The following is a 13,871-nucleotide window of genomic DNA, read 5'->3' as shown; positions in this document are numbered from 1 at the left end:
ACTCGACATCTGGATGAGACATACCCGCCCAAAAAACACCCAAAAATATCCGCGCCACTTACACCTTTTCCCACCTTAGCCCACGCTCAGGGGCCCGCGTCGGTGTATTCTCAAGCGCACCACTGAAACCAGTCCAGCCCAGTCCCCGCCCTCAGAAAGAGCTCGCGAGGAGCACCCGCCCCCTTGGAACCGTGGAGTTGGAGTTGGAGTCGAAATCACGTGTGGACAAGGGTGCCACAGGCGACGAGAAGCTAAAGCCCAAAGCGGAGAAGAGACCGACACACGAACGGCTTTGGTCTGTGATGGCGGCACTCGTTCTTCAAGCTTTTTTGAAAGGCGGCTAGAGCCGGTCCGACCGTTGGAGAAGTGCCAGCGGAAGAGGCAGTTGGCCAAGATTATCTAAGATTGTCTTATGCCCGTAAAAGTGCCAGGGTCCAATTCTGCGTTGAGAATCTTGGGACTGCTCGTTTTCTTCCTGGAAATCCATCTGTGTTGCTCTGTTTGGGACTATCGTCACATATCAATACCGCAATAAACCCTATGAATAGACAGCTTCAACTGATATATGTGTAACTATGCATCTATGTGATTCTACCTCGTCCCAGTACCAGCCATACTGTGCATGGCCCCTAACTATCCTCTACTGGAACACATAAATAACGCCTGACCGGTCCACGGACACCGATATACTGTATGGCAGCTCCAGCAGCGCTACGTCCGTAATGCAGTCTAGATGCGACCGCAGCAAGTGCTGCTGCTCCTGTGAAATCACCGTATTCCGCGCGGGCCGCGCAGTGCGGTTTCTGTTACTACTCTGCGCATCTGCCGCGTCCGCTCTCCTGCCGCTGCTGCCGCCGTCCGTTGCCGTGCGCACCGCCCGCTCTGTGTTGACGAGCACGCCGGGCGCTGGGTTCGACGCAACAAAGCGTGGGCGCGGCTCGTCGGGCCCAAGGCCAGCGTAAACAAGAGAGTTTTCAAGCAGCGCCAAGTCCCAGAAACGCAGCTTTTTGTCCGAGCCGCCGGTGATGATGAAGGCGTGCTTGACCTCGTGGCCGTCCTGCGAAACACCTGTGCCCACTATCATCGCACGCACACCACGGTCGGTTACGGAAGCAGTCGTGGGTGTGTGGCTACTAGACAGCGGCTCAATGTTTGTTGCAAAGCGACCAAGCATGCCCTCTGGCTTGTCGTGGTCGACGTCCCAGGCTGTATAGTTCTTGGAGCCTTCCCTAGGCATACCAGTGCTGGTGGATGATGGCAACGAGCTAGCGATACGGTAGACCTCGCGGCATAGAGTCTTTTCAATATCCCACACAGTAACTTCGCCCAATCCGGTGCCACCAGCTACGCATATCCATTTACCATGGCCCTTGGTTGGATGGTGGCCGATGCGGTAGATTGGGCTCTTGCCTGGAACGCCCCAAGCCTTGAGACGCATACGGAAACGCAAGTCCCACAAGTCAATGACGCCGTGGGATGTGCCGACGGCAATCCAGTTGCGCTTGCGGTCGATGCAAAAGCAGGTCGGCATGCCATGGTGCACAGGATTCTCAAGCACATACAACTCTGTCATCAGTCGCAGATCCAATGCCACAATCCGAGACCGGTTAGTCGCCAATACCAGCACCGACGCGTTTTCCTGCTTAAAGTGCTCGCTCCAGACAGCAAATTCGCCGCTGGGTAGCTGGTATCGACGTAGTTGTTTGAGCCGGCCGTAGCGAACGTTGAGGCTGGCCGTGACATCCACCTTGACCACATGCACACTGCCGTCATCAGCGCACGTCACAAAACAGTAGCTGGCTTCGACAAAACAGAGTGATACAATCCGTACGCCAGGCGCATGATGATATGTTTGCCGTGAGCGTTGTGAAATATTGCGCTCAAGTCGCTGTGTGTCCCACACCTTAGCCGTGCCGTCGTCACTGGCTGTCACAAAAAAGCGGTGGTCTGGCGACACAGCCACCTTGTTGACAGCCGCAGTGTGTTCAGCAAACATGGCCACCAGTCTGTTTCCAGGTCGCCATTTTGTACCGGGGGCGCCGGCTACCAAGATATTGCGTCTTTGGCCAATAGGAGACACAAATGGACCAAAGTCAGCCATATCATATGCGTAGTTTTGTAGAAAGATAGCATCCAACATTTTGAGGATATTAGGATCGTTGCCTTCGTAGCTGTGCTGCACTTTGATGCCCACATCTTGGGCCTGTGTCTGGGTTTGACCTGCTGACAAGACCCCGGTTTCGTCGGGTGCAGAAGCTGGTGCAGACGGCACAAAAGGTCCCTCTACCTGACCGAACACAGTTGTATCCGATGTCCCCGTCTCAGCCACCGTCTTGTTGCCATCACGACGGTCCAAGAGCGTTAGTGCACTTGGCTTGAACTTTAGAGACCGGCGATTCGATGTCAAGCTGGCGGCGTCACTGTTGTCCCGCGTTGGTGGGCGCAAGCTTCCGGTAAATGGACCAGCTACACTTTCATCTCGCGAGATCATGCGCGTGTGGCTTACACTGCGTGACGGCCCGCTGCCACTCTTTTTCCGTTTGGCCGTCTCATCAATCGTCATGGATGCATCCATTAAAGCGTCAGAGATAGTGTATGTAGTCTTGGGTGCGGGCTCGGCCGTCGGGCTACCGCCGTCCTTAGGTGTATCATCGAAAAAGACAGTTTGTGGAGTGATCCCTAAACTACCCAAGAGAATCAGCGAGCTACTCTTAGGACTAGCTGCTGAAAGTCCTGAGACAGTCGAGACCGTTCCCGAGGGTACTGCTGCTGATGCCAATACGCGGGCCTTGGTGCGGGCGAAGCGCCATACAAACTCCCTTAAAGCCAGGAGCTTGAATTCATCCTCGGCCGTCATACCAAGATTTCGCAGCTTAGCGACCCACTGCTCATCCTCGTCATCGCGGGGTATCTTGGCCAGCGTCCTGGGCATATTATTACCCTTAGCCTGAGGGCCTAATGGGGCTTGCAGGACCAAGGACCGTAGGCTCTGAAACGGTTTCCAAAAAAGACTACGCTCAGCGTTAGATGCCCACATGACGGCATGATCGTAAACGGGACGTGATAAGGGTTTCTTCAGCAGGTCCAGCAGGTCAATCTCGTTGAACTGCGGTGCAGCATACACCTTCATGTATGGCTGAAGCATGGGGAGGATGATGCATCGGACGTCGGCATACGACAAGTATCTACACGCGGCAGACATGAACTCGGCAGCTGTCTGTCGAATCCATAGATTGGGATGCATGGAGCAGCGCGAGATGATGTCAACTAATTCCCAAATCTTTGGACGTGACAATAGACCAAGCGAAGCCAGCTGGGCCAGGGCATGGATGGCTGATTGAATAACAAACTCTTCAGGATCAGCAAGTGCCTGCATTAACAACGGTAATATGAACTGGTCCAAAGCCGTAGCACCAACTAGCGTTGAAATTCCCACTACCGTGTCGAAGAATGCACACTTGAGCATCCAATCACGATCGTTGAGGTATGTGTTGAGATGGGTCAGTAGGATGTCGTTTGCCTCAACAGGTCCGAAGAAAAGACACAGCGCTGGAACTGATGTTAAAAAGGCTCGACGCACGTAGACGTCTGGGTCTTCGATGAGGATCTTGGTGTGGTTTTCGAATAGCCCGTACAATTGGCGTTGGGCATTATCAAACAGCTCATCAAAGGCTGCCTCGTCATCCTCGTTGGCAGATTCAATCTCTGAATCAGCATCAGAGAAGCCACTCGTGCGTTTGACCTGCAGTGTGGCTGCCATTTCTAAGAAACGTGAAGCTGTCACGGCCAACGCACCAATACAGGAGGCGTAGGTAGCACGGACAAGACGTGTTGCCGGTGGCCTTTTATTTGGCGTGCCCTTAAGTACGGCGTGAATGCGAGGGATGATGTACTCAACAAAGACGTGTGAGTTGATGGGTGTGATTGTTTTGACCATCTGTACAAGCTGTGTGATACTACGCAGGCTGGCCATAGTTACCATATCTGAGTCGTCGGTGAGCAAGCTAACTAGGTACGGCAGCACACGATCAAGCCGTGCCTCGTCCGTCAGTCTCTCGGCAAATACCAGGAGTAAATCACAGGCACGGATTCGTGAGGCCGACCGCGCTGTGTTGCGCATAGACGAAGTCACCAGATTCAGGAAAATCAGTGTCCCGTCGTCCTGTAGATTCATAGTATCTGTTGCCACTACGTGGTCGCGGTTGGCCACACTAAGATGGACGGGGAACTGGTCGAGGCCTAGGCGAGACGCTCGGCGATGCTCCTGGCCACACCTCGGACCATCCGATGGCTGGGGTTGTGCAGAGCCCATGTTCAAAAAGTACATGATCTTATCAAGGTCGTTAAATACATGGTCAATACGTTCATCCGGCTCGCCAAGATTTTTGTGTGTGGTGTTTGTTGTGGTTTGGTTCGGCCACATGGCCGGTCTGGACACATCTGTCATCATGTGCATGTACTCATGCAAGAAACCGTAGAAGTACTCGGGGAAGACCTTTCCGCGGAAGAATTCCAGATACTGGTCGGCTGTGTACCGACTTTCTGGATCCAGCTGTATCATGTGGGCAATCATTTCCCGAACCTCCTTGTCAGCGATGACACTTAATGCGGTAACGGCCGGGTCGTACTCGCCACGGCGGTACTTGTATAACTGGCTGAGTGTAAAAAGCTCCGTCTCCAGGAAAAGCTGGGCAATCAAACAGCCAGCGCTAAACACATCCATGGCCCATGTCAATTTGCAATCGTCCTGCTGCTGTTGTGATGCGCCGGCTGGTATGAAGCGTTCGGGCGCTATATAGCACGTCCGCTTGCCAGCAGTGTCGAAGAAATACGAGAAGTCTGCAGGGTTATCATCAGGTAGCACAACGGGCTTGTACGCAGAGGAAAAGTCGGTTAGGTAGACCCAGTTCCACGATGTGACAAGCACGTTCTGGGCCTTGATGTCGCCATGGTAGATGTCACGGGCATGGCAATCCCGTAGAGCGCAAAGCAGCTGAAAGGCCAGCCATTTTTTGTCAATATCCTCGAGGAATGGCCGCGTGCTCATGCGGTCGTAGAGCGAGCTGTGCAGGAACGGCCGCACAAGATATCCATTTGTTTCTGTTTCAATGACGCGCTGAAAGGCAAGGACATTAGGGACGTCGGCAAGAGCCTTGCGCTGTCCTAAATATTGAGATGAATAATCAGATTAGCCAACAATGCAAACGCTTAATCCGAAGAAAAGGGTGAATGCAACTTACGGATGATCTCGCTGCTGTACTTCTCCAGTGACATGGGTGTGTATGGCTTCACCAGCGCTTTGACAAGCACCACGCCTTCACTATGACGCGCGCGAATGCTCTTCATGAACTGTGCGTTGCCCATGCTTTTCTCATACATAAAGTCCACCATCTCAGGCACATCAATTCCGGCCGACCCCGCCGTGGGCGTGGCCAGCGAAAATGCCTGGCCCATGATGGCCGCGTAGCGATTGAGTATGTCCGGTTGTATGTGTTTGCAAGTCGTGTGAGCTTCACACACACGTATTATATGCAGCCTCTGCAATACAAGGCGCGATATGCGGGTGTGATGGCAAATGTAGCCCGCGTCAGCGGCGTCGCCCGTGTAAAAGACTCAAAGGCAGGCGCCGGCAATCCGTTGTATCAAGGGCTTCGTAGGGCTCGCCACTCACGTCATCATCAGTTGCCCCTCCGCAGATCCGATGACGGGCGGTAGCGCAGATGAGAAATGGTGTGTGGGAAGGATATCGGAGAGACGCAATCAAGGTCGGCCAAGGAGCGCGTGTTGTGGGAAGATTAGAGATAACGGGTGTCGTTTAATCGCGGTTTTGAACGAGTTGAATTCAAATAAGTCAGAAGCTTCGCGTAAATACGCAGAAACTCAATGGAGGTTTGGTAGCAGTCAAGAGTCGCCGGATTGATGTTGGGCTGAAGGAAAGTAGAAGCTTGAGCTGAATAGAGCTCCGGCCTCATCGATAGGGCAGCCCTATGACGTCTGCGCATCGGTAAATGACAGGCCGCCTTTGCTAATATGTATGCAAAGAAGCGGGTCTGTATGACTAAGCATGCAACGACGCGAGGGAACCAGGAAAACTGTGAAGATGATAAATGAAAGAATATATTAACTTAATTAAGTGGAAAATCAAAACTCGCTCAATCCCCAAAACTCCACCTTCATCCAAGAAGATCATAGGTAGCATCACTTTTATACCTCTGATGGAGTTCGGAGAATCTAATATCATTGTGGGAGAGAATCAGGGCAGGGATCATGCCCTGATGATTGTTGAGAAATGGAATTGTGAATGATGACTCATCCTGACAGCCTCAGCGGTTGAGTAACCCTAAGCGCCTCGCAACAAAAACACAAAGCAGACCCAACTAACTAACTACCTAACTCTGGAATTATGCATGGATATTCAAGATGTAAATGACAAAACCGCGGGTTTCAAATATAATGATGAATAGATAGACAGTATCAAGGTATCTAGAAAACAGATTCAACCCAATATTGAACCCCAAAAATACATGACGAAGTATTGCAACGCAGGAAAAGAAACAAGGGGAATAGACAAAGAAAGGAACGACACCCAAGAAAAAAAGAGAAGAAACAGCCAAGGACATCTCCTTCGCTTACCAAAAAACAAGTAGGCGGCATGTAGTTAAAGAGAATAGGCAAGAAGAGGAGAGAGGAAGAAAAAAAAAGGCTAGTAAAAATACCTCCCCAAGAGAGTGAGAAAGAAAAAAAAAAGAAACAAAGTCGGGAATAAGTTCTCATCAGTGTGTATGTGTGTTTTTTAGTTCATTATGGCCGAGGCTGTTGCTGCGTTGGGGGTTGTTGCGGCTGCTGGAACGGCCCATCACTTGAACCGCCTCCCTCGGTAGACACATCGCCATCAATGGTCTTGCGCCAATGATCTGGCATGCAGACACACACCAGCGGGAAAGCCTTAATTTCGCCGCTGACGGGCGGCGTGGCATCACGGCCTACCGCGGCTGATGCGCTGGATACGCCGCTGTCTCGTTGTGCCTGACGGCGGGCCTCCCACTCCTCGGCACGCTCGTCCATCATGATGCCGGTTGCCCAGCCATCATCCCAGATACCTACCACCTTAACCATGTCGCCACGCTCCAGAGTAAACTCGTCAGGTGCGCGGGGCTGGTAAGCCCATAGGACTGCCACACGCTCGCCAGGGTGGATGTCTTCATGTGAATAGTAGTCCTTGAAGAACGGCAGCTGTTCCGACTGCTGGCTGTTGACACCTGGAACAGACGATAATTCACCAGCGCTAGTGGGCGAAAGAGGCTCCTCGGTGTTGAGCATTGAGCTGCTGGAGAGCGAGGCGTTACGGCGCACTGTGGCTGGTGGCGGGCGAAGGATTGCAGCGCGTGGCTCGGGGCTCTCGCCAAAGCCGTCAGATGATGACCGGTCATTGATGTGATGGCGGCGGGAAGTAGGAGTAACACCAATATTACCCGAAGTAGTCGAGGGGACATTGGCGTGGCCTTCGAGGGCTGACATGCGGGCAATTCTGCCTCCAGGGAGCACTTCGTATCCCTGGGGCGGTGGCGTTACGGCAGTGGGAGGTGCAGATAGGGAGCTCTTGGCACCGTGCTGAGACGGAGGAAGCGATGATCCCTTGCGTGCAGGCGAGGGCTGGTTAAAAACACTTCCATTGGAGCTTCCACGGCGGCGACGACGCAGGAAGGCTCTGATGAGCCAGACAAGACCCAACATAAGAAGAGCACCGGCAATAGAACCAATGACAATACCGGCAATTGCGCCTCCAGACAGACCACCATCGTCGTCGTCGTTTTGGCCCGAAGCGGTATCTGATGAAGCGCCGGAAGTGGAGGTAGCCGTGGGAAGACTGAAGGTCATGGTCGAAGTAACAGAAGGGAGAGAAACGTTGGCGCAGATTGAGCCGGCATTGGCAGAGTAGCAGCATGTATCGGTCGAGTTGATGCCGCCAGTAGCACAGTAGGAACATAGGCCAATGGTACTGTCTCCGAAGCCGCAGTTGGTGGCCTCGTTTGCTGCACCGGGAATGCACGAGGCAGAGAGGGTTTCATCGGAAGAGGCGCAGAGGTTGAAGTCGGCCTTGATAAGGCCCATGGCGTTGGAGTTGGCATTGCCGCAGAGCGAGCTGTCATCGGTGACATAGGCTTCACTTGATGCGAATTGGGCCTGTGTGCGTGTGAAGGACTATGTTAGACACCAGACCTGTAGGCGCTTTCAGAGACGCGTGATTTTTATACTTACACAAGAAGTAGCACAGAGAGGCATGGAATCAGCACTAGAGACACCGCATTCTGATGCTGACATTTGTACCAAGGCACTGCAAATAGTAGACTTTGTCCAACGGGCATAGTACTCGGTGGCATTTCTGTAGTTGACAGCATTGCAGCCAAACTGATTTTGGTACTTTTCCTTGATCCAGGATGTGTTGACATAGTTGCCGATTTCTCGGTCAAAGCTGGTGAGGTCGGTGACATAGGACATGAATGAGCTGTGGGAAGAGCTAGGTTAGCGTGTAGCCAGGCTTAAATGAAGAAAGGATTTGGTGCGGTTATAGTATAGTGCAGTGCGATTTTGGGGCAAGGAAGCCGGGCGCAGAGCCCGAATCCGGGGGCCATTGGCTGGTATAGCAATAACAATGACTTTGTGCCCGGGAGTTCGGCAGACAAAGTGGCAGCGCCATATGGTCAGCCGTAGTGGTGGCTTCCAGAGACACGCCATCACAGTGACAATCACAGACACATCTCACACACCACACAACACACCCACTATAGAGACATGGGCAGCCGGGTGAAAAACAAGACTTACTATGTCTCGGCCAAGGTATCGTTGAGTGATATCGAGGCGCTAGACCATGCGGGACACGCCGTGGTTCCCGAAAGAGAGAAGCAGTCGCCGGTGGCAGCCGAGACCAAGGCCGGCGTGGCGGCCAGGGCCATGACCAGCAGCGGCGTATGTGTCATATCTGGCCGATACATAGAGGCCTGGAGCACGGTTGAATTCGCGGACTTGGGTGAGCTGTTGACTGGAATGGTTCGGCTGGCGTTCGTTTAATTCGGGGCCTAGAAATGGCTGCTGGACTGGAATGGAAGGGGGCAGCTGGTCGTCGGGAATTTTGGCAGTTGTCTTTACTTACGACGAGGATGCAGTCATAACCTCGGAGGCAGATGGCAATGTCGATATGCAAAGATGCGCGACGCAGAGTTTTCTCGAGATTGGCGTTCTCTCGTTGTTTATACAATAAGGATGTCGATTGTCGTTTCGGGATCGTTCCTGATTAGGCGACGATGTAGTGAGAGAAGAGCGGGCAGATAACCAGACGGCTAGAGCAAGACCCGAAGCGATGGCTCTGGCAGAAGCACGAAGGAGTCCAGCGAAAAGACAGTCGATGAGGGCAGCGTTAGGCAACGTGGATGGAGATCGGGGCTGCAACAGGGTATTTGCTGGCTTCTGGGCGCATATGCAAAGTGACGGCGAGCAGGCAATTGGCAGAGCGAAGAAAGACTGCGGGCAAGGGAGCGAGACCAAGACTAGACTGGATAACAGAGTTTGCTGAATGTCTGGAACTGATGCTGTGCTCGAATCGCGTCGGAAAGGGGACGAAGGAAGCTGACAATACAAGCTAGAGGCCGTGGTGGATGATGACAGCAGGCGATGGCGAATAAGATTAAGCAGCAGAGAGCGAGGGTGAGGGCGTGATTTGGCGTGAGGCGACGATAAGGAATAAAGAAAATAAGAAAATAGAGGGAAGAAAAGAAGAAGAAAAAAATACAGAGCAGATTGAAACGAGTGACAGGCTCTCGAGAGGGCGGCGATTTTCACGGCGACAGCGACGGCGACAGCGGCAGCGGCAGCGAACGACGGCAGCAGAAGCACAAGCAGCAGCAGCGGCGATGAAGATGTGAAGAGGGATGAGATTCGAGGCGAGAAGCCAAAGTGCAAGATGTAAGGCAAGGCAAGATGCTGAGTTGTGGGCGGGTTGGCCAGAGTCGGCCACACTCCTTGGAAGATCAAGGATAGCGGGCGGCAGGGGACGAGAGGCGCCAGGGAGCGAGTGATTTTTGCCTGTAGAATTGCAATGGAATAAAATTACAGGGCACCAGCCTGCTGGGCCACAATGCACCAACCCGTCGGACACGCCCAATTACAGTTTACGGTTGCAGGGCATGGGCCTGGGGACCCGGGCTCTCCCACTATAGATACAACCAACAACTGGCTGTAGTCAACCAACTACATGGCCCAGCCCGAGACTCTTCTACAGGCTCTAAACACGCCAGCCCGCCCCTCTGCTTCCATGGCCACAGGGTCTCAGGCCGGAACTCAGGGGCCGCGTTGCAAAGGAATAGAACCCTTGGGCTAAGCTCCACGCAAGGATTGGCCCTGCTTTAGTGGTCTGGTGCCGAAAATGGCCACGCTGCACTATAAATGAACAAGGTGAAAGTCCAGGCTTGTTTCTTTTTTTTCCTTTTACAAATGGCTTGACATTCACCTCCGGTGCTCAGGCTGCCAATCGGCTCGTTCAGAGGCAAAGGCTGATGATGGCCATGGGCGAGGGCACAGCAGTGCCACGGCAGAACAAAGAAAAGAAAAAAAAGAACAAGAAGAGAACAACAACAGGGAATAAAAAAGACAGACAGGAAACATGACCCTAAAGCAACACCAAACGAGGCTTTGACGCGCCCACATGAAAACGAAATGAAGAGGAACAGCCGTTGCAGATCCGCTGTGCAGGAAAGGAATAAAAAAGCAAATTAAACGCAATAAACAGCAAGGAAAAAAGCGGCCGGCCGTGGGTTCTGCACAAAGCCTGCCAGGTACAGGAAAAAAAGAATGTCCTCTCCTTGAACACGCCCTCTCCTCGCCTTTCCCTTACCTATGCTGCCCTTCTCTATCTCTCTCTTCCCCTTCCCTTCCCTAGCCTCCCCCCTTGCCCCCTTGCTCCCTGTCCCCTCTTCGTATCTCACTCATCTCTCGACTTCTCAACTACTCTATTACTTCACTTGCTCAAACTCAGCCCTCTCTCTCCCTCTATCCCTCACCCTCTCTGCCCTCCCCCCTTCTTCATCTTCTCTCTTGTTCTTCTACCATGTGCATGCTTTCTTCTTCCTGCCAAATGTTTGTTTCGTTTGTCCCCAAGCGACGGGCCACAGATACACACATGCACGTCCGTCCTGTTTCCCTTGTAAGCTTGTCTTTTCTTGTGGTTTCACATTGCTGTCAACAAACAAAGCCGTGGGCTATTCTTCGCCTACTCTAGCTCAAGTTCTAGCTCTAGCTCTAATATTCTGATACCCCGTAGTCTAGCACAAGCTTTGTCTATATGTGTGGACATACATATTTTTCATGTTGTCCCAACACATGTCAGCGTCTGTGTCAGCACTTAAAAGCTCCTCATATTACTCCAATATAACAGCTACAACCCTAATAAAGACTACATGTCCACACTGGCATTGTTTTTGTACATCTCCTATTCCAGCCTATTAGTCCTTTTGTTCATGGATCATACATGTTGATTTCCGTCCTTTTTTTTCTTCGTGTATGCAGTGTCTGTCTGACATGACTACAATTTGCACATCTCATAGTTCTCAACATCTTTTTTCACTCTATTGTTACTCAAGCTATTGATATGGTTATAGTTGGGTGAAAGTACCTATTTTTGAGCCCCCAGTCAGAAAGAATGATGACAAGCTCTCAGTACACGGCCTTCATATCGCGAGCTGTGGCACCAACGTAGTCCCTTTCCTTCCGACCCAAGCACGCGGCTGTAGTTTCCAGCAAGACCTTCATCCACGCACGGATATTGTTGATGTTGAAAGTCTTTATTGACCTGTCTACTCGCGAGGTATTCTCGGCATACGACAGGGGACTACAAGTAGTACCAGAAATTACATACAGAAACAGAAACCCAAAATCCAAACCATGCATACAGAAACCCCGCACAAAGTGTAATGACTAAAGTGTGTCCACCCGCCCAGCCCAGAGGCTGTCCTTTGCTTGTGTGGCCCCAAACCTGGCCCAGAGTCCTGGCCTCGCCGCTGATGCAGGCAAAACATAAAAACAAATACAAAGGAAACAACAAAGGGAAGACAGGAAGTAGAGAGAAAGGGAGAACGAGCAAACAGACGAGAGTGGCAGCGCGCGCGCTAAGCCGAGAGGCCCGGGGGAGCCCCCGCACTGGGAGGTGGAGGGGCGGGCGGTGGTAGGCTCGACGGGGAGCGAGCGGGAGGGTCGGCGGCCTGTGGATGCACCTCAGTCCTCGCACGGCGGTGGGCGAGCAGCACAGTGGGTGCTTTAGCTGCCTTGGCGGCCAGCCAGGTGGCCCCGCGCTTGGTGCCTATCAACTTCTGGAAGAAGCTGCGGGACACCCGCTGTGGGTTCCGGAGGCAGACCCAAACATGTTCTGGGGCGGTCTCCGATCCGCAAAGGGGGCAGGAGAGCACGGCGTCCACATGTTCGAAGCGGCGATGGTAGGCCGCAAAGTCGCCATGGCCGGACAGAGCAGTCAGCACTGCGCGGGCGAGCTTGCGATCGGTCTCGTCAAGGAGACTTGACCAAGCCTTCTTGGGGGGTTCAACTGGGCGGTGCAGATGGGGTCTGATGGCGCGTCCCTCCTCTGCCCACCAGGCGCGGAAAGCAGAGTCGAGACGGGAGCGGAAATAGTGGCGGGCCCAGGAGAGCGACATGCCGTCCAGCCAGGTGTTTGTCCTGGCCCCTAGCTTTGCTTGCTCATCTGCGAGCTCATTGCCCGCGATGTCGGAGTGGCCCGGGACCCAAATAGCCTCTACCTCGGGTGGGCCGTCGGGCCAGGGCCTTGGTCGTGGCCGCTCTGGGTGCGGTCTGATCCAGCTTGCGCAGATCATCTGGGCGCGCCTCAGATACTGCTCGGAGGTGCCCGGCTTGGCGTAGCGAGACGTGAGCCGGTTCACTGCGGCGAGATTGTCGCCGCCAGTCGTTTGACCATGCGGTTCTACATACAATCAATACCCGTCCGCCAGTGGGTTGATGTCGATACAAAAAAAAGAAAAGGGACAGAGATTAAAAAAACTTGGTGTAGTATAGCTGCCTCGAAGCGGATTTGAACCGCTGACCTCGACATGACTAGAAGTCATCTACATCCCCCACGTATCCATTGCTGGAAAATGAGGCGTATAATTCATGTCTGCATGAAGCTGTACTAGTGTCGCGCTCTGCCAACTGAGCTATCAAGGCAATGAAATGATCTCAGGATGAGATCCCCACCGAGTATATTGCCTTCAAGCGGATTTGAACCGCTGACCTCGACATTACTAGTGTCGCGCTCTGCCAACTGAGCTATGAAGGCTTGTCTCCTGGGACTTGTTGCGATACTGGCCTTGTTATTTAGGTATTTGAGCCTTTGAAGATATTGTGCCACGTCACACACACAGAAAACCTCCTTTTCAGTAACTTACAAAACTTTGCTAACCCTATCCAACCTAGAAAATACTTGACACTTGACAGCAACAGCTATTGCAAGAGAAACCGCGGCATTTTCGACATAAAATGGCAAGCCTCAATTGGGAGGCTACATGTATTGTATCAAGAGCCACTCCTTGTGCCGGTAAGAAGCCATCTAAACTGCAAACCTTCAAGTCAACAAATTGATACTCGCCAAAGGGCGTGGGGCCGAAATGTAGTTTATCTCTCACAAGTTATTTATGGTTCGTAGGGTTAGATACCACATTACAGGGTTATGACACTCATGCTGCCCCTTTAGAAATCCTAAAAATAGAACATCGAGCAGGCCTTGCACGCTTGGTTTTATCATCATTCAGAATCGCCTAATCTACATCATTAACAAGCTCCGTTTCAGCGCCAACTCGCTAAAACCCCCTAGA

At 52.5% G+C, this 13,871-nt stretch overlaps 3 protein-coding genes across 3 annotated transcripts; all 3 read right to left on the bottom strand.

Annotated features, from left to right (window-relative positions):
• Positions 1–640: 640 nt before the first annotated feature.
• On the bottom strand, positions 641–5,454 carry BROUX77_001640 (uncharacterized protein; the record flags this gene model as incomplete). The annotated part of the gene is made up of 2 exons (XM_073746092.1): positions 641–5,163; positions 5,241–5,454. 2 exons carry the CDS (start codon positions 5,452–5,454, stop codon positions 641–643), a joined length of 4,737 nt encoding a protein of 1,578 aa, XP_073606722.1.
• Positions 5,455–6,801: 1,347 nt separating this feature from the next.
• BROUX77_001639 (uncharacterized protein) lies at positions 6,802–8,978 on the bottom strand (the record flags this gene model as incomplete). The annotated part of the gene is made up of 3 exons (XM_073746091.1): positions 6,802–8,184; positions 8,260–8,506; positions 8,824–8,978. 3 exons carry the CDS (start codon positions 8,976–8,978, stop codon positions 6,802–6,804), a joined length of 1,785 nt encoding a protein of 594 aa, XP_073606721.1.
• A 3,180-nt stretch (positions 8,979–12,158) lies between these two features.
• On the bottom strand, positions 12,159–12,875 carry BROUX77_001638 (uncharacterized protein; the record flags this gene model as incomplete). The annotated part of the gene is made up of 1 exon (XM_073746089.1): positions 12,159–12,875. The coding sequence occupies one exon, from the start codon at positions 12,873–12,875 to the stop codon at positions 12,159–12,161; it is 717 nt and encodes a 238-aa protein (XP_073606720.1).
• Positions 12,876–13,871: the final 996 nt, after the last annotated feature.

This window comes from Berkeleyomyces rouxiae (genome assembly GCF_048999995.1).
Source record: "Berkeleyomyces rouxiae strain 22BRR77 chromosome Unknown BrBRR77_ptg000002l, whole genome shotgun sequence".
In the NCBI taxonomy this organism is placed as follows: Eukaryota; Fungi; Ascomycota; class Sordariomycetes; order Microascales; family Ceratocystidaceae; genus Berkeleyomyces; species Berkeleyomyces rouxiae.
This window is presented reverse-complemented; position numbering and strand designations above follow the sequence as displayed.